We start from the raw sequence: 21844 nt of genomic DNA on the forward strand, positions 1-21844 counted from the left end.
AAATTCTCAGGCTCAACATTTTCTTTTATATAAATCAACACAATCGAATCTCAGGCACTAATCATTCAAGCCTTGAGCATCCATCACATTTTCTAGGGTTGTGAATAAGGTTTCAAATTTTATTTATTCAATTTGATTTTTACCTTATTGCAAGTAATAGTGTTATAATGAAACATAAGGATAAAAACCTCCAATTTCATATTTAAAGTATATATTAACCTACACTGTACAAACATGAAATTCAAACCAACCTAACACATTCTATAAGTTGCATCATTACCATCAAATAACATTTTCTATTCAATTCAACCACACAAATAAAATATTGAATAATCCCATCATTGTAATATCTAGTTACCTTAATATCACTTCCATTTAAACACATTCTGTTTATGCGACTGCCATTGGGTCGACTAGAATCAATCCAATAGATAAATTCTTCTCTGTAATCAAAGTCTATACCAATAACATTGTTTAATCCCTAAAAATAAAAAAGAGTATGTTGGAATAATAGTTAATAGAAATTGTTTTAAAATGATTAAGGAATTCATAAGAATCAGTATTTCCCTTTGAATCTAAGTAGTTACAGTTTTACAATAAATAGCATTTGTGAGAATACCAATTCTTTATAAAAGCATTATATATTTACATTTTTTCTATACCATACACTTAAGATGTTACATTATTTATTGTATTTGAAAATATTTTCCAAGTAGGAAAAATTTTGGAATGTTTATAGCTAATGGTTTAAGTAAATAGCCAGTAACATGGAAAAAATTGCTTTTAGAGAGATAAAGGAAAAGAATCTCACTTTAAGTTAATATTAAATATAAATTTGATGCCATTATGAGCACACATCTAAATTGGAAAGGTAGACGACCCCCAATAATTTAAGATGAGCTCTTGATAGATATCTGATGAAAGTCAGAAAAGAAGGTTTAAAAATTTTACTTTTCCCAAAAGCCTTTGTGTCAACAACATAACAACATTCTCTTTTTTTCTCATGCTTCAAGTAGCCCATTAGGCAATACACTGCCATATTAGAATTTAAAAGTTAAAACCTTAGGTGAGTATTTGACCAAAGAGGAACTGGGTAGTCAACATCTTTTTATTCCACATGGTAGAAATGTGAGGAAATCCCTCCCTTCAGACTCACAATTAATGCATTTTTTAGCAGGTAACAAAATTGAACATGAATTCAGCTGATGGGTTTCTGGATACTATAGCTCTTTGGTTTGGCAATTCCACTGTTTCAGTGATTTGATTTGAGGATTGCACATCAGGATCTGAGAATTTTCTTAGCTGTTGAGTTTTCCAAATGATTGCTTAGGGATTGGTTTAATTCTGACCTATTGGTACTGCTCATAGATTCACTACCCCGATGGACTAACAAAACTTGGGTCAAGATTTCAATTGTGTTAACTTGCTTTAAGAGTTGAATATTTTATTAATATATAAACTCGTGCTAAAAAATAATTGACACCATAGACACTTGGCAAAGCCCCAGAGATCTTTGTCATACCTCTGTATCTGTTGTAAGTTTTTTACATCAATATTCACCCTAAAGTTGTCGTTGTCTCAAATTGTTTTAGGGGTCGCTTAAGAGTACTTATAGTCCTATAAGTAAGCATTAGCATCTTCAAGAAGATAGTTTTGTTTGTTTGTTTGTTTTGTGGTTTGCTTCGGTTTGGTTTGGGGAGGGATGGTTGTTCCCAATTCTGAGTTCCATTTCCACATCTATACTCAGAATTCAAAATTTTATAATAACATTGAATCAGAGATACATAATTTTTTTTTTTTTATAAAACTCAGGCCAAAGCTAAATTAGTGCTGTTCAGATTTTATTTCTTTCCAATGATCTCCAAGACTAAGGATGACCTATGTATCAGTATTTGCAACAACTCAGAGAAGGTTCTTGCAAATACTGATTTTTTCTTCTCTTAGCCAGGCTAAATTCTAGCGGTGATGGTGCTAAAATCATAGGTTCAAATCTTATGCTTTTATTTGGCTTAAAAGGAGCAATCTCCTTTTCTTCAGCTCTAGATTATAAAGTTAACCTGCAATCACTTAACCCCACTATGCCCAGATGAATAAATGCAAGTATACGTCTTACTGACAGTATCACTAATCAAGAATAATGATTATAAATGCTAAAAAAATGCAACTAATATTCAGTCTCAGATTCAAAAGATTCATTAATTATTCATTCACACCCTAATAACCGGAGAACTACTTAACTAAATACATGTAAGCATTCATATCTAAGAAGTCATCTATGCACAATCGAGGTTCTAAAATATAAACTGAATGGATTCCAAGTTCTGTAGAGAGTTTAATAAATTCATTTCAATAGTAGTCTACAATATTCTTGCTGTTCAAATGCTTTTTTCACTGGAAGAATAAGGTAAATGGGTTAGGGTTCTGTGATGGCCTGGCAATTCAGATGGGTATATTAGAGCTCTATAGGGAAAAGGTGGGAGAGAAACTTGTCTCTGAGCTTAGCAAAGATTTACCCACAATACCCAGTCATGGCAGAATTATCCTATTCCTTTCTTTACAATAATCAATTTAGATAATGAAAATCCAATTCCGAATTTAGCAAGTCAACTGCAATAAATTAAAGCCGTGAATGCAGAGAAATTGAAGCTCTGAATTCTGACATATCTTTCCAGCCAAACTGGTCATTTTTCTACAGCTTTACCCTTAGTCCCTTCAGAAAAGAGTGTAAAGCTCTCTCTACAGAATCATATGCAAGGAACATTAAAACAGCCAAGGGCATGGTCAAAATTATGTCTAAAAACTAGAGTCATCCCAGTGGTTTCAGAGCTGAAAATTGGTTTCATCAAAATCCTATTTGCTTCTTTTATTTCTGTGGCTGAAGATTTGCACCCTTTGGTTCAAGATGATTAATTTAGGAAATTGTGTTTTGTTTCTCTATACAATTTTACTGGAATAAAAGTCACTGCTAGAATTGAATTGGATAACATATTGGAAAGCTACTTGATTTTCATTTCTAAAATCCATGTTATTAAAGTACATTTTCTAAATGTGTTGTACGAATTTAAGTTATAGCTGTCTTAGCTACAACTATGTTTTAGAATATATAGGGTAAAAACATTCTACCAGTTGTTATAATTTTATGCTATAAAGCTTCATGAGATTGTTACTAAATACGATAAAGAGAATAAAATTTAAGATATTAGGATAAATTGTTCTTCCTAATTATTTACACACAGAATTCCCAAATAAATAAGGCATGGATGTTGTCTTTTCATTTATTTTTGACTGAGAGAAAATGTGGAGAAACAATTACTGCTATTTTCTACTTCACTCTGCATGTGTAGACAAAATCTTTGAGGAAGAAAGTGGTTTTTACCACCTTGAACTCCTTGAAAATTTCTGTAATGCCATGATGAAATTGTGGTTAAAAATAAGTTTCCTACCAAAAATGACATATTTCAAGCAGCCCATAAGCAAAACTTTAAGGCTTGTCTTTAGTTTCTTGGGTCTTTACATCCTTACTCAGTGGTCACCACTAACAAATGCTCTCCAAAGACACAGGTGTTCAGGGTCCTCGTGCATTTCCTTATCTTCCTCACTCCCTCCTTATTTCCATAAACTGCACTAAGAAACTGTTTGAAATTCATCCCCACTTACGTACTAGTGATTGGCAATAGTCTAAAGTTATATCACCAGGAAAAAAACACTATAGGAATGTGAGCATTAAAATGGTTTGGTTGTATGAAATAGACTTACATAATGTGTGGAGATAAAAATCATTTTGGTCCCTTAAGAACAATCCCTGATAATATATTAGCCATGAAAGACAAAAGGAAAAAAAAAGAAAAGGATAGCAGTAGAAATGTCTTGAACCACAGGGTTGGAAAATAAAGCAAGGAGCTACCCCTGAACCTCTGTTATAGTTCTTTCATGAAGGTCATAAATATTGTTGCTATATTAGTTAAATTTGTGGTTCAGCTGAGCTTATAGAGTATTCTAAAAAGAAAACTTTCTCACTTTGAGATAGCACAGTCTAAAAGGAAGAAATGCTAAAAACAAAAGAAAGCAAAACAAAAACAAAAAACTTATTAAAGAGAAAATAAACATGTTCCTTTTCCAGAGACTATACAAGAAAATCAATAGCTTGCACACCTAACTTGGAAGGTTTAGAAAGGGTAGGGAGATATATACTTAAGAGAAAGAGATAATTTTCAATATTTTGTAAGTTTGATATAAGCTTAAAGTTATACTGCGCTGGAAAAAAATAAATTAATGCAGAAAACCATTTGGGAAACAAACACTTTTCCATTTTAAAGCAGTTATGTAAATTTAAACTATCTCCCTATGGGTATTACTCATCTCTTAAAGAAATAGTCATCTAATTCTTGTATTTTAAATAGACTTCTGTTTAGTTTTTACAAACAACATGAAAATATTTTGTATTTTACCCAATCTCTTAAGGTGCATAATTAGAGAAAGAGGCAGTATGAAACAGTGGATATTGGTGGCACACTCCAAACTCAAGAGCAAGAATCTAAACCTCACAGACATTCCTGAATAAGACAAGTATGCATGTGGTAAGCACACGGAAAGTTTGAGGATGCTGGTGAATTGAGAGCATGGGCATAAATCACAGTGGCAGCTGCTACCTAGCTTGGATTGTGTCCATTCAGGGATGTGAACCCAGCAATGCTACACCTTCCTATTTTTTCATGAGTAGCCAGAAATCTGGATTTTCATGTGAAATTTTCATTTTCAATTTGTGACTTAGAGAGAAGCTGCAAAATGCAATTCTGTGGGGAATAGTAAACATCACACTTGCTAATGAATATCTGCGCTTAAAGTAAGACTAAATTCTTAAGCAGTATGAATGAAACTCTAACTATAGCAATGGAGGTACCCAGGAGTGAGTGGAAAAATATCTTTAGTTAAGTATTCTTTATGTTGCTGAAAAATCAACACATGAATGGACTTCATCTAATGCCTAGTGCTGGCATAAACATACTACAAGAACAAGAAATATCTTTATTTTTGGCACACTTGTTCTAGAGAGTGCTATCACATATTCATGTCACTATTGCACAGTTTGGGGCAAAGAGAAATTTGCAGCAGGACAGATACAAGCCACATCTTTCCAAAGAAGCTACTTCTCTTGACGATCAAAGATATGCTAAAACTAACTGTGATTTCTCTAGTCAATGTAATAATCAGTCTAGTTTTAATGATTTGATTTTATGCTACTTTCACTGCAGACTGGGAGGGAAAAAAAAATTTGAGGGAAGCAATTCACATTTCCATCCTGTCATAAAGGGAAATCATTCGTTTCATCTCAGATAGTATATATGAGTAAACTCTGACAACAGAACTTAAGCATCAAAATGGATCAGTAGCCCAGATTCTCTTGAAGTAGGTGGGTTGAGGGATGAAAAGGATAAGGCTGAATATACGCACCTCATAACCTTTTAACCATGACTGGATTATAATCGTACTTTTGCTCCCTAGCTAATTCCAAATTTTAAAGGCTAGGGATCATCAATCCCATATTATTCCTTAGTTCTAAGAACAGAAACTTGAGGTTCTGGAAAAGATGTTTATTTTTAAATCCCAAGGGTTGTGGGTCTGGGGGGACAATCTGGGTAATGCACAACTACCTTAAAAGAGAATTTTATACCTTCCCTAGTCTAGCTGTTCTTAAGAGAGTTTTTTCCTTGCATTAGCTATGGTTTGCATCTTCTACTTTCTTGGATATGGTGTGATGTCACAAGTTGGAGGCATCACCTGGACAATTCAAACAGAACAAAGTTTATGGCAATCTTATATGCCATGCATGCATGGATCCATGAATACATGCTTCAGAAGTTCTAATTATGAGGTATTGCTACAGCTCTAATGCATATCTAGAGTGACCATATTAAATACTATGAAATCATCATGGAAATGTCATACCTGTTTTAAGAGTGTATAGTTGGAGCCATCAGTGCTAATTTTCCTTATCTCATGATGATCAGCAAGAATTAGAAAAGGTTCTTCATCTAAATACCAAGACAAGAAACATATTAGACTTTAGTATTTATGGTTTTCAACTCTGCTTAGTCTCAGTTTAGTTACTACAGCGATGCAAGTTCAAATGCAGTGCCCTCTGGTAGATTAATGGTTAAAAAATTCGTCCTGAGCACTTCTACTGATAACAATATGAAAAGAAAGCAGATGCCTGTGCAGTACAGAAAATCTAGACAATTCCAAATCCGTCTCTTTCCCTCAGTCTTCTTGAATATTAAATTATCTAATTTATTTGAAATTAGTGGAAAACACCTGCTGTTAAAATCTTATTTTTTATCGTTCCTTTTTTTTATTGGAATATAGTTGATTTACAATGTTGTGTTAATTTGAGGTATACAGCAAAGTGAATCAGTTATACATATACATATATCCACTTTTTTAAAAAATTCTTTTCCCATATAGGTCATTACAGAGTATTGAGCAGAGTTCCCTGTGCTATACAGTAGGTTCTTATTAGTTATCTACTTTACATATAGTAGTGTGTACATGTCAATACCAATCTCTCAAATGGTACAAGTGAACTTATTTACAAAACAGAAATAGACACACAGATGTAGAAAACAAACCTATGGTTACCAGGGAGAAAGGGGTGGAGGGAAGGATAAAAATCTTATTTTTAAATGCATTTCAGAGAAGGATAATCTGCATGTATCTTAGAAGCCTACAGTATAGCTAAACATTCCTATAACCAGAAAATTCTTTCTTGATGATCAAATAACCAGCTTATGCTCTCAGAATAACTTCAGTGAAAACCAAGAGTTTCACTGCCTACATACACATTTTTCATCTGCCTGGAAGCTTCTCTTAAGTAAGAGTCTATTTCCTTCTTATTTGTCCAACATGCTTTAGTATATTATTTGTTCTAGAATCTAGGAAAGATAATAAAAATAATCTAACCATGCTTCATGTATGTAAAGATCAAACTCTTTTTAAACATCTTTGTTTCTAAGATGCATTCATACACTTAGATGCCTGGTAAGCAAATTTAATGTCAGCATAAATTAGAAAAAAACAATGAAAAAGGTAGCCACTTTACGTGATTAAATGAGGACTTTATTGTAAATCATTTATTGTTATAGAGTTATTGCCCTGTTTAATTTATGTTCAAACTTATTATTTTCTTCCTTTTAGCCTTTAGTTTTACAGTATATGTATAATACATAGGGCACTATACTCTGTTTTAGCATACTCTGTGTCAGAGATTAGAAATGTGTGTCACAGATGCTGGACATCACCTTCTACCAGTGATGGCAGCACCTCTAATCATTCCAGTCTTCCTGTTGAGGTTAAATAGAGACTCAGAACCCTACTCAAAAGAGTTGTCTCTCAAGTTAAAGTTGCTTTGCCATCCTATCAATATAGTTCTACATTCATAAATGTTAAATTAATCAGTCATGTTCTACCTCAGTACTTAGGCAGTTCTGTTCTTTACAACTTAAATGCAAGACCTGAAATTTGAAACTGTTAAAACGATAAAAAACAATAAAAAAGGAATGATAAAAAATAAGATTTTAACAGCAGAGGAAACTAGAGGAAAACATAGAGAAAAATCACCTTTACACAGGTCCTGGAAATGATTGTTTGCCTATGACACCAAAAACACAAGCAACAAAAGCAAAAATCATCAATGGGGACTACATCAAACAAAAAAGTTTCTGCAAAGCAAAAGAAACAATCGGGACTTCCCTGGTGGTGCAGTAGTTAAGAATCCGCCTGCCAATGCAGGGGACACAGGTTCGATCCCTGGTCCAGGAAGATCCCACACTCTGTGGAGCAACTAAGCTCGCGAGCCACAACTACTGAGCCCTCATGCTGCAACTAATGAAGCCCACGTGCCTAGAGCCAGTGCTGCGCAACAAGAGAAGCCACCACAATGAGAAGCCCGCGCACCACAACGAAGAGTAGCCCTGCTTGCCTCAACCAGAGAAAGCCCGTGCGCAGCAATGGAGACCCAATGAAGCCAAAACTAAATAAATTAATTTAAAAAAAGAATTGACTATTAAGGAAAGTTTAGAAAAAAAAAAAAGAAACAATCAACATAATGAAAAGGCAACCTATGGAATGGGAGAAAATACTTGCAAATAATATATCTGATAAGGGGTTAATATCCAAAATATATAAATAACTCATAAAAATCAATAACAAAAAATAAACAATCTATTAAAAAATGGGCAGAGGAACTGAACAGACATTTTTCCAAAGAAAGCATACAGATGGCCAATAGGCACATGAAAAGGTGCTAAACATCTCTGAACATCAGGGAAATGCAAATCAAAACCATAATGATATATCACCTCACACCTGTTAGAATGGCTGTCACCAAAATGACAAGAGATAAATGTTGGCAGTGACTGAAGAAAAGACAAACCTTGTGCTCTTTTGGTTGGAATGTAAATTGGTGCAACCACTACAGAAAACAGAATGGAGGTTGCTCAAAAAATTAATAATAGAACTGCCATCCAGCAATCTCACTCCTGGGTATATATCCAAAGGATGTGAAAATAGTGTATCAAAGTTATATCTGTACTCCCAAATTTATTGTAGCATTATTCACAATAGCCGAGACATGGAAACAACCTAAGCGTCCATCAACAGATGAATGGGATCTGTATAGCCATGAGAAAGAATAAAATCCTGCCATTTGAGACAACATGGATGGTGCTTGAAGAATTATGCTAAGTGAAACAAGTCAAACAGAGAAAGACAAATACTCTATGATATCACTTATATGCGGAATCTAAAAAAGCCAAACTCATAGAAACAGAGTAGAATAGTAGTTACCAAGGTTTGCACGGTGGGGAACATGGGGAGATGTTGGTTAAAGAGTACAAACTTTCAGTTGGAAGATGAATAAGTTCCGGGGGTCTGATGCACTACATTGTGATTATAGATAACTACACTGTACTACACACTTGAAAGTTACTAAGAGAGTAGATCTTAAATGTTCTAAACACAAAAAAGAAGTGGTAATTATGTGAAGTGATGGAGATGTTAGCTACTACTACCATGGTAATCATATTACTGTATACAAGTATATCAAGTGAATGCATTGTATTACCTTAATGTTACACAATGTTATAGTTTTAATAAGTCAATAAGTTTTGGGGAAAATATCTAGCCTCTCTTCAGCAAAAGATTTATTATTCAGGGACACTCATATTTATATTAAAATTGTTATTAGTTTCTATTTATTACTTTTAATGGAAAACCACTATAGCATGGATACATGATGTAACAAGACCCAAACTAAAATGATTAGCATTCACCTCCTTTTCATAATCCTTTGTGAAAAGTTTAAAGTAATGGAAACACTGACTAGTTTTTAGATTTTATCTTTTCTTCTTATCCCATGTCACTAAATGAATGATGTAGTAAGCAGTGAGCTGGCACACACACAAAAAAAAAAGTAGGCCGGCAAATAAAACAATGGGCTCCAAATAATACACAAATTTATTCAGAGATGACCATTCCAAGAATAAGTGAGTGGAATGAAAAATTGAAAAGAGTTATTTTTCTCCATAATGTGCACAATTTTAACCAGTTAAAAAACTAACTTTTTAATTCCTATCCCTTTTATTTATTTTATGAAAGTAGATGAGAAAACATCTAGTTTTTTAAATGTTGTTATCAACGTAAATGTATATGAGAAACTGGCAATGCTATTTAATTGATTATACTCAATATCACAGTAAGAGGAATAGAGACATATTGTGCACCATTTTCTGACCATTTTAAGTTATGATTATACATTACTTTGTATCATTTTAATAAGTTTGATTTTCTCCCCTGATGAATCATAATTTGTTTTAATATTTTATTGAATTTTCTAATTCACAAATCAAACACACTGCTTGAAATAAACAGAAGTTTAATAATACTTGTTGAATCACTGGAAGAATTCAAATAGTCTTATATTCCTGATTTATTGTTATTGTTGTCATCATTATTACTATTATTATTACTGACCCGTTGTTATCCTTGGCACACATGTATGAGTGTGTGTGTGGTGTAGGGGAGAAGGAAAAAAAATATTAGGATGCTGTCACAGCAGGCTCTTTAATAGCCTTGGCCAAACCTGCTCCCAAGAACCTGTGATACAGGAAGCAGTGCTAGAGATCGTTCTTTTTACTTGTTCTCAAAATCTAGAAAACACTTAATAATTCACAAGACCACACTGTAATGGTATTAAAAACAGAGAAGTGTGTGGACAACGTGCAATATCAGAGTGACAAATTTCCATATCAAGGTAAGTAGGGGAGAATTTTGATTTCTTAGAAACAGCAAGGAGGAATGAATTCAACAAGAATAGCTACAAAATCAGAACCATATGTGTAACTGAGGCTGGCTCAGTGGACAAGTTCAATTCGATACCTGAGAGTGATTTGCAGCCATTTGGGTTATCAGGTTGTATTTCATATCCATCTGTACAGAGGCACCTGTAGGTCCCATATGTATTGATGCATTGCTGGCTACACGGAAAGCCCAAAGAGCATTCATCAATGTCTACACATGTTTTACCATCATCCTTCAGTTGAAATCCAGGCCAGCATTTGCACTGGAGAATGAAAAACAAGCATAATCAATTCATATCATTGTCACTGTCTCTTGCCATTGGATATCCGTTTAGCGTGATTCAAGCAAGAAAATCATTTAATAATAGATAATGCCAAGTCCTTCTGTCCCCCAGAAATTAAACTTTAATAAGAATTACATATATTACATACAGTTTAAATTAAAAAAGGATTCTCTCAAATATCATCATTTGATCTTCTGAGGTTGACAAGATTACAAAAGTTAACCGACATCAATCAGCAAACCATGTTGGCTAGAGAATGGCAAGGAAAACAAAACTAAACCATCAGCTTCTTCTGTTTTGTGTTTTTTCTATTGCATTATATTGTGGTTTTAGAAGACTTTAATAATCATAAGGATTAACCCTTAAGTGGAGCTCTGAGGACTACTAATATTGTCACGTATGTTATTTCATTAGAGTCTTAACAGAAATCTATGATATAGGCACTATTATTAGTTAACCCATGAGAAACCCAGAAGCACAAAGGTGAAATTGTGTAGATAAAGCCAGTAGGAGAGCTGACTCTCTCTGTAATTTTTAACGAATAATAAGGCTCAATTAATATTTATTGGCAGGGTCTGAGTCCTTAACCAAATATGTTGATGTCTGGAGAAATAATAAAATTAACATAGTTTCCCCTTCACAATTAAATCAATGTGCATCATCAAATTGTTTTTTTTTTCAGCATCTCTATCATGTTCTATATGACCCTCTAATGATTATGTGATATTTACTAACTGGCATATCAGTTCTCAGTACAATGTCATACCATATATGTCTTTGTATTCCTGAAAATAAAAAGGGGTGGTGATTGGTCTTTCAGTTTTATATTCAGTCCCTGCCAAGTAGCATATAGAATTATAATTATACAACATGAACCTATAATTGGCCAGATGATTGTGAACATGTTAACCTTCACCAAGACTATTAAGTGGCCTTTGAATAAAAGAGCTTGTGAGTACTGAATAGGACAGTGAATTAAGTAGGAACTCTAAGTCGTCAAGAAAAACTAGTATTCAAGAATTATTCATAGTAAACATTTGAGCCTTTGTATCTATTGGGAAAACATTAGAGAGAGATATGTGCTTATTATTAAATAATCAGCAAACAATTAATTGAGGGGTAGAATTTTTTTAAGTACAAAAAATGGTGTTCATTATGTGGAGGAGAAGGATCATCAACTTCACCTGAAAGTGCTCAAAAGATAAATGAATATCCTTTACTAAGTCCTTTTACAAGAAATGAATCTCTTTAAGCTCTTGGCACTTTTATCTTTAACAATTTATACCAATATTTATCTAATAATCCTAAGATTATTAGATACAATAATAATCTTAAGATTATACAGAATTTTTTGTAATCCCCAGAATCCACTAGTAAGCCAGCATATCAAAGCAAAATCCACAACTTAATTTTCCAAATTCTCCTCATAATATTTGAGCCTGTGACAATATTACTTTTTTTGAGAAGACTCATCCTACTACCTGATGAGGAAGTCAGGGGAATTGGTGCTTATCCTATGTCAAAAAAAAAAAAAAAAAAAAATAGAGATGCTAAATGTCATTGAAATATATACTTAAAAGTAGTTAAAATGATAAATTTTATGTTGTATATTTTACCACACTTAAAAAAATAAATAAATTTTTCAAAAAGGAAACTGAAAGGCTACAAAAAGATATCACTGAAAAGAACTGGAAATTAGATCATGTGATCATGTGGAAGCCAGAGACACATAGGCAGACACAGGGTAGAGTTGAATTCAAGGGGCACTTCAGGACAGGTGAAAGGACATTTTATAGAATGCATTAAATTCCTCTCAAAAAGAGTACTATGAAAAGAAATAGTGTCCGAATCCTAATACGGCTTCTGAAAATTACTTTGAATGGCTAACGTCAGGCTTATAGAACTACTATATTAAATAGTCAGTTTGGATAAAAACGTATTTGTGGAAAATTAATTTCTTGAAGGTAAAAGTTACCAAATGCAATGAACATTTCTATAAACAAATGAAATTAGGATGTTTAAGGTGTACAGTAAGTTTTTTTAATGTGTTTATTAAAAGAGAAGATTTTTAAAAAAGATAATTTCCTCCCCAGTCTTGTTAACCTTGTTTTAACAAAAACATTTTTTGCTCCCAAATAATTAAAAGGCATTTATGGGAAATTCTACTAACCTAACATTCATAAATTGAATGAAAAAATAATAATAATCATTTGTGTCAGAGATAAAAGATGAGAGATTCATCTATATTTAATTAAAAAAAAAGTTTAAAAATGTTTCACTTTCACTTAAAAAGAAAATTTTTATGAAAGTGAGATATATATATTCAATGTCATGTTAATATTTCTCATAATTAAGAACTATTTCAAATTATCTTGATTTATATTAATTTTTATAGAGAAACATATAGCTACCAGAAACAAATATAGCTATCCAAAGTTTTCCTATTACATTCAGAAAAATTTCTTTGCAGCTTTTTTAGTGATATTTGAAAATATTGGTTATCTTATACACATTAAAATTTATTTATCTCCCAAAAGTACATTTATTTTCACATGGTAAGTTACCCTTCCATCCAAATAAGATTCTTGCTTAGTTAAGTGTTATTACTCCCTTTTGAATCGTTAAATCAATTGTATTTGTTTTACAGCAAATTGTTCATAGTCCAGAAGGTCTAAATTTTGCTTTTATAAGCAATTTTCATTTTATTGCAGAATTTGAAGGAGGAGTTGTCATGTTCTGCTGATAATGTAATGAGAAATAGTTTACTGGATAGTTTTCCCCATTCTCTGAAAAAGAGAAACCCATCAGCTAACATTTTTTTCCCAAAATAGATAAGCATTTTGTTGTACATAAGATTTTTTATTCAATCTCCTATAAATAAATTGTCAGAAATATAACATATTATATATATATGTTTTAAAATGACTTATATAACATAAATATAACATATATATCAACACAATATATAAAATATTTGTTTTGAATCTTTGCTTAAATCTCTTATTTATGATTCTCGTCCTAGCTCCTTTCATTTTTGAACTGGTCTTGCTTCCCCCAGTAGATGTTTTATTTTATTCATTAGTTTTGACATGTTTGTATATTAAGGAACATTATCCACTGCAGTTTTGTCAGGTATCATATACATTGCCTTTTGAATAATTAAACAGTTTGTCTATTTTACCTAGAATTCTCATTTCATTCTATGACTCCTTCAGAGAAGTCAGAGAAAATAATTATATTTTAAAGGTATCAATAAACAATTATTTCTCTGTGAGGAATCTTATAAAGTAATTAAAATAGTATGATTTATCATGGCTTTCTGGGTGAGACTTACTTCTACCAAAACTAGTTTTCCAAATATGGAATCTCTGGGCACTCAGTATTTCTTACATGCAGGCATTAAAAAAAATATTAAACTGTACTTTTGATGTTATGTCAAAAGGTGACTATTTCATCTTCTATAATTTTTAGATTTTACCACCAAGATTATGACAGATTAAAAATATACACAGGATAAACACAAATAAATCTACTTTGAAATTTAAATTTTAGACAGATAGATGGATAGATATACATTCTATATGATAAAAATAGGTTATTTATAACATGACAAAATTTAAACTATTACCTCTAATAATTTTATAACACATTCCCTGACTTTTTTGGAAACATTTCTATATTGATTATACATAAATCACCAATAAAATTTTTTCTGCTTCATTGGGTTTCAAAACATTTACTGCCAAAATTAATTACCACATATATACTCATCACATTAAGAGCTGTCCTGGCTCATTTGTCTTGTTTCCTTCTACCTATAATACAGCGTTTGTGAGTCCGTGCTTTTGTGTTTTAAATCTTATAAGTTTAACAAATTCTTCTTAATACAATACTGGGTCTAAAAACTTTTTTAATAAATATAACTTTCTTGGTATTTTACTTTTTATCTCTATTTTTACGCAGGGGAAAATGATTATTGTACTTGTTAGGTTATATCTATATACAGTGACCAATGTAGTTAAGTTAATCATAATACCAGAAATTCAGAGATTAAAAATGGCAAAGTGGTTTGTTTGGCGAATTTACCATCAGATAGAACTGACTTGTCATAGAATATCAAGGCTGTTAAGGAAAAACCGAAGCATCTTTGTAATACACACTTTTTTTTTTTCTCTAGCATCTTTTAAAGAAAGTCACTTAGTCCCAACTGAAATACTTTTAGACGTGAGAAATTTGGCAACTCATTCCAATGTAGAGAATTCTAATGTTCAAAAAGTCTTTCTTATACATAATCTGCTTCCCAACTCCTAGTTCCAACCTTTGAAACAACTCAGAAAGGTGTGCTCCCTATTCCAGTACTTCATATATTTAAATACAGCTGACTAGCCATTTTGCTCTTGGTAAAACTTCTTCCAAAGGTGTGTTTTCCAGACCCCTTATGCCACTGGCTGTACAAATGGGGATACAGTACAGTTTGTCAAGGTTCCTCTTAAAGTGTCACATCCATAAATATGCACAGTATCCCAGGTATGTTCTGATCAGCGCAGAACTCAGTAGAACAAAATCTGAACTCTGTACTACTCCTGACTGGATTAGACTGCCTCTGTGGTTCGTAAAAGCCATGTCCTTTTGCTGATTCATACAGAGCTACTGTCCAGTTAAAAACACTAATTTCCAGCTGAATTGCTTTTACTGAGGTTTTCCCACATTTACATAATTGATTTTAACCTAATGCACCACTTCAATATGTTTTTTTGTATGCATCCTCCGTTCCAACATATTGAAACAGAGATGTTTTCAAAAGCTATTTCTGTCAATCAATTTTGTCAGTGAATCACATTCTTCAGGAAAATGGGACCAACAAAAAGCAATTGGAATGTTAGGCATGATTTACTTTTAGCGTACCTGCACTCAGTCCTAATAATTCATGTGCTCTGTTTTTTTTCTTCCTGTTTATATGAAAAAATATTGTATTCTCCAGTGTTGTGGTATATAAATGATTAGCCCATTCCACTTCAAGGATGTATGAGAGGGAAAACGAAGGAAGCAACAGGAATTTAAGAGAGTTGCATAAACATTTATGCAGCTATTAACAGCAGTACCTTCCTCAAACACTGGTCGTCCTTTGCTTACTTTTTTCTTTATGATCAGCATTTATTAGAAAACATTTTGATTTTTTTGTCTCCATGAGTATATTCTCACAATTTATATACCACACTATTATTATGGTTTGCATATACAGAAACTCTCCATTTAAATAGTTTTAACTAACGATATTATAATGACTTTAAGTTTTACAGCTATATTGGATGAAATCATTTTTATTGCCTCAAATTCTAACCTGTCACATGATTTTCTGTCTTTGATGCGTGCCTACCTTATAACTGGCTGGAAGGTCCTGACAATCTTGAGAACATCCACTGACTTTCCTACTCAAGCATTCATTTACATGGCAGTTTCTCTCATCTGATCCATCACCACAGTCATCCTTATTGTCACAAAGACCTCCACTGGGAATGCACCTGCCATTTTTGCACATAAAAAATGAACTGTTGCATGACTGTTCTGGAAAAAGAAAATAAAACAAATGGAACATAAAGAGCATGCCATTGTTTTATACTACAATTGTTGAATACATTCACAAATATGATGACTTGTCTGTCAAAAATTATAGTAAATATATGTACATATAAAATGCTTTATATTCAGTGTAATATTTTATACATGAAGAAAATCAAGGGCAAACTGCACTTTCATGTTCAACACACTGCAAATCTAGCTTTACATTGAAAATTAACAATCAAAATAAGCACCTATACTAAAATTAATGGAGTATTTCTGTCTTCATCTATACTGTGAAGAATAAGTTCAAAAGTGTAATGATAGCTTGACATTTCCCTCAAGCCATAAGTCTCCGAGAAATTATGTGTCACTAAAAATTAAGAATCTGGAATAGCTAGGTATTCCTAAATTCTTTTTCTTCCTGGAAATATAACATTGATATTTTTAAGTCCAGGCATAAAAAAAGACACTTGCAGTGAATCATAGTTGTCACAAATATAGCTATAGAAAGGAGTTCAAGTTTTGCAGCTACTCACAATCTGATGATTTAAACATTACTCATTACCATACATGATAAAAGAATGCCTATTAACATGTAAACTACATGAGAAAAAAAAAGTAATTGGGTTTATTCTAAAATGTGTAACTATGTATTCAATCTTTGGAATAGTAAAGTGTAAAATAGACCAAGTTTGGCTATATATATATTTCTGTTCAAATGATATGCAATTTATTTCATTTTGCCTAAGTTTGAATAATATTGACTCTATTTCAGTAAATCTCAATTTCTTTTATGATTAAATTTTCAAATAGGTCCATACAGGAAAACTATCTTCACATAAAATAATATATTAAGAAAAAATGACTTCTTTAAAGGAGCAGGATGATGGATTCATCTGGTTCATTGCCACAAATCTTCATATTTGGGGCACAGACTTATACTTCTATAACTAGCTCCAAAACAAAGTTGATTACTAGGATCCTGCATGGTATCAATAGAAGCATCACATGCTTAATTATTTGCATTTCCTCTCATTGAATATTATATGAGACTAAAAAATAGAGTCACAGTATTGCCTTAAAAAAACAAATTTTGGAATAAACATAGTATTATATATTTTCTGTACCTGCACTTTTACACTTTGGGTTTATAGGTGCTTCATCAGAATGGTCTGGGCAGTCAAAGTCTCCATCACACTGCCATTGAGTATTTAAAAGACATCGTCCATCAGCACAACTAAATTCTTCTGCATTGCACTGTCGGTATACTGGAGACAAAGAAACATTCCAATTCATATAACAAATATTCATTAAAACTTTATTTCATAATGTACACTAAACTTAATTAACCATGTGAGTTACCCAGGCCTCTTATGGGAAATGTTTCTCATTTCTTTCTAGGCAGTTACAATAATTGCAAGAGATATTTGTGGTTGGAAGTAGGATTAAAGTCCAGAAAAAAAGTTGGAAACAAGGCACTCTTATTTTGTTTCTAAGTAAGGAAACAAGAATGCAACACAAGTATACAACCTCTGTTCACTTATTATCTATATCCTAAAGATTTCCTTTAGAATGGAAAACAAAATGAAAGCTACTCAAAATTATTTTCAAGACTAAGCTTGGTTAGGTATAGTACTAGAACATATGGATGAACTGATTCTGGGTTATAATAATAATTTTCAGAAACTATAATGTCATGTTTATGTTTGGGAAGCAGCATTAAAAGTGTAAAGAAATTGTTAAAATGAGAAAATTAAAATCCAATTTATAGAGCAATAAGCACAAAACTATTATAATTATCCTACATATTGATTCTTAGAGGCATCAAAAGGCTTTGTTCAAAACACAGTATCAATCAATCAGTTGTTAATGTTCATATCTAAGCCAGTTTGTAAGTAAAACTCATTTGATTTTGAATATTATGAAGTTTTAGATTGGATTTTTTCCTGAGTTTGTTAACAATAAAAAATGTCATTTCTATTATAAACTTTCTGGTAAATGTAGACAAACATTTTACTTTTGAAGAGAGAATGTAAGATTTTTATGGTTTAAAAATAAAATTTCATCAGAAAAAAAGATTCAACAATGATTATTTAATTGAGATGTTTATCATATTGCATGGCAAAACTAGATAGTTCTAAAATATCCCCCGTTTCCCTAGTATTCCTTCCCACCCTCTTCTTCACTAGTTCCTCCTCTTCACTCAATACATATGTTCAAGTCTCTCCCAGTCCAATAACAATAAAAATCCATCCACATAACTCTTAACAAGACATGTCCCTTCTTCCCTGCTCAGTCAAGTCCCTACTCAATCTTCCTTTCACTTACTTACCTCTTTGCTTTCACTTACTTTCATTCATTGAAGTCTCACTTCTGCAACATCTACCTGCTGAAATCCCTCTCAGAGCTAATAAATATCAAGTGGCAGTTGGTAAATTCATAGGTGTCTCTGGCTCCTACCTGCTTCACTGTTCTCCAGTGCTTGATGCTGTTGCCCATACTACCTTGGAAATAGTTTCCTGACTTAATATTCATAATCCACTCTCCCAGCCTTCTTTTTTTTTCTTTTTTTTTTTAAATTAACACTGATACATTTTTTTAAAAATTTATTTATTTATTTTTGGCTGTGTTGGGTCTTTGTTTCTGTGCGAGGACTTTCTCTAGTTGTGGCAAGCGGGGGCCACTCTTCATCGCGGTGCGCGGGCCTCTCACTATCGCGGCCTCTCTTGCTGCGGGGCACAGGTTCCAGACGCGCAGGCTCAGTAGTTGTGGCTCACGGGCCCAGTTGCTCCGCGGCATGTGGGATCTTCCCAGACCAGGGCTCGAACCCGTGTCCCCTGCATTAGCAGGCAGATTCTCAACCACTGTGCCACCAGGGAAGCCCCCAGCCTTCTAACTTTGCTTTTGCTATTCCCTTTTCACCCTCTTTCTGTATAAAGTTTTCTTCTGTTCTACTCTAAAATGTTACAGGGGAAGCCCTTATTTCAGCCTTCAGTATATGGTTTTCCCCTTTTCCTTTCTACAGTGTTGGGTATTATCATTCTTTGTCATATTTTTTTTTTAATTAATTAATTTATTTATTTATTTTTGGCTGTGTTGGGTCTTCATTTCTGTGCGAGGGCTTTCTCTAGTTGCGGCGAGTGGGGGCCACTCTTCATCGCGGTGCGCGGGCCTCTCACTGTCGCGGCCTCTCCTGTTGCGGAGCACAGGCTCCAGACGCGCAGGCTCAGTAGTTGTGGCTCACGAGCCCAGTTGCTCCACGGCATGTGGGATCTTCCCGGACCAGGGCTCGAACCCGTGTCCCCTGCATTGGCAGGCAGACTCTCAACCACTGCGCCACCAGGGAAGCCCCCTTTGTCATATTTTGAGTATCACCCTTATGCTGATGGCCACCAGGTTAATATTATTTGTCATGATCATACTCTAGAACTAAATTTTCAAACACTCACTATACAGCTTCATGTGATTGTCTGATTAACACTTCATATTCAAAATGTCCAAAATTAATTATTTGCTACATCTCCTCTCCCACACCAGCAAAACGGCCCTTTAACCTCATTCTAAAGCTCATTAACAGCAACACCATCCTCCAAGTCATCCAAGCTAGAGATTCTACTTTATCCTCCATCTCTAACTGTAAATGCATTCTGACCTAATTCTGCACTTTCCATTCCATCAGTTCTGCCCTAGTTCAAAACCGCAGTGTTAATTATCATAACTATTGCAATAACCTCCTAACTAGTTTATTTTCTCTTTATGGCACCTCTCCCTCATGGCAATATTTCATCCACTCTGCTGAAAAAGATGGTTCTAAAATATAAGTTTGACTGAGACATTCCCCTGTTTCAAAATGTGTGCTGGCCACCGAGAGGCAAAATAATTAAATACAAATTCTTTAACATTGTATTTGAGACTTTTTAGAATCTAGCTTCAACTTAACTTTCTAACTTCAACTTACCTCACAAAAGACTAATTGCTATTCCTCAACCATGTTGATTTGTAGTTTTTGTAAACATATATAGAATTTACTGTGTCTGGAACTGTTCTAAGCACTTTACAAATATTAATTTATTTAATTCTCTTAACAACTCTAAGAGCTAAGCAATGTTATTATGTGTTTTTTACAGATGAGGAAATTGAGGTACAGGCAGGTGAAGTAACTTTTCCAAGGTCACACAGCTAGTAATTGGCAGAGCCAGGATTTGGACCCAGGCCATCCGGTTCTAAGGTCCAGGCTCTTAACCACTATGTCATGCTCTCTAGCATCTAAATATGATTTCCTCTAACATTCCCTGCTTCTGTTCCTTAGTGCCTCAAAAATGATTTTCTCAGCTCTGATTTTGTGTATTGTGATTCTTATTCCCATATGACAATTATCTTATTGTTCTATATTGTATTTCTGATTTTCCTGTTCATCTGTAATTTTTTCTAGTGGGATCTCTGTCTCATTCATCTCCATATCAACCAAATATAGTGTCTAGCAGAGGAAATATACTCAATCAGATATAACTCTACTTCAGATTTACATCTTGAGTTATGATGTAGCTTTTAAAATATCCCATTGAATCCATGACTTAATGGCGAATTAATATAAGAACAGATACCCATTGATCTCAAAGAGATTTATATCAAAGACGCTGCATAGGGAGGACAAAGGGAAGCTAAATCTACTACCTTTCATAGGTATATGTGGATTTCACAGCTTTTCATTTTATATTTATTCATGTATACATTTAAATATTTTACAAAAATACTACGTTCACATATTTCAATATCAACTGGGAATTTTTAATATACTAATTTTTATCACAAAAGTTATATATGTGTTCATATATACATTATATAGATACGATGGTTAGATAAATATATATGTGACAAGATAAATTTCATAATAATAACATTAAATTTTAACAAGTAAATACATGTATAAAAAGATAAAGCAAAAGAAAAATGTTAAGTATCTAGATTCTCTGATAGTTGTGAACTGTACTCTTTTTTCCTCACTCAAATATTTGATTTGGCTGTAAGATTGAACTAACCAGCTATATATTGTCTTTAAAATAAAAGGTATTTCAAAGTACTTAAAACCAAAGACATTTTTATCAACATTTTCCAGTGTGGTTCTTGTTAAGAATACACTACAACAAGTAGGCATAATTTTCAAATAAGTGTGTAATTATGGTAGAGTTCAAAGAGGTTATATGTGGTGTGTCTATATTACTGAATTTACATGTTCTTAGTGAGATTAAGAAATGTATTTCTTTGTTTTTGTTATTTATTTATATATTCCTGGAGTCATCTTAAAAGACTGTTACTCAGCCTGAGAATCTTCTCCATGAAAAGTTTATATATACTTACCACACTGCAGTGACTCATCAGAGCCATCTCCACAGTCATCATCATGGTCACAAACGAATTGCTTGGGAATGCATACTTTATTATGGCACATGAATGCATTTTCATCACATGTGTTATTGGGAGCTAAGAAAGACATCACAAGAAATTAAGTTAGATGAGCACCTATTTTATCTTCCCCTACGTTATGAGTTTGGGAAATGTATGTTATTATACTCAATACACTCAATAATTCATGGTTATTTAAAAAAGGAAACTTAGCTAAACATTCATTATATCAGATAAATTAAT

The 21844-nt window shown here is 33.0% G+C and overlaps 1 protein-coding gene across 1 annotated transcript in view; it reads right to left on the reverse strand.

Annotated features, from left to right (window-relative positions):
• The window catches only part of LRP1B (LDL receptor related protein 1B), a gene marked incomplete at its 5' end in the record, with an annotated part of 1521642 nt that overhangs the window by 236152 nt on the left and 1263646 nt on the right, over positions 1-21844 (reverse strand). The window contains 6 exons of the mRNA XM_061199746.1: positions 359-481; positions 5947-6032; positions 10432-10615; positions 16014-16201; positions 17326-17466; positions 21557-21679. Of these exons, the coding sequence (XP_061055729.1) occupies positions 359-481; positions 5947-6032; positions 10432-10615; positions 16014-16201; positions 17326-17466; positions 21557-21679 (845 nt within the window). The remainder of the gene's footprint in view (positions 1-358; positions 482-5946; positions 6033-10431; positions 10616-16013; positions 16202-17325; positions 17467-21556; positions 21680-21844) is intronic.

The sequence above is a fragment of the Eubalaena glacialis genome, chromosome 1 (genome assembly GCF_028564815.1).
Source record: "Eubalaena glacialis isolate mEubGla1 chromosome 1, mEubGla1.1.hap2.+ XY, whole genome shotgun sequence".
Lineage (NCBI taxonomy): Eukaryota > Metazoa > Chordata > Mammalia > Artiodactyla > Balaenidae > Eubalaena > Eubalaena glacialis.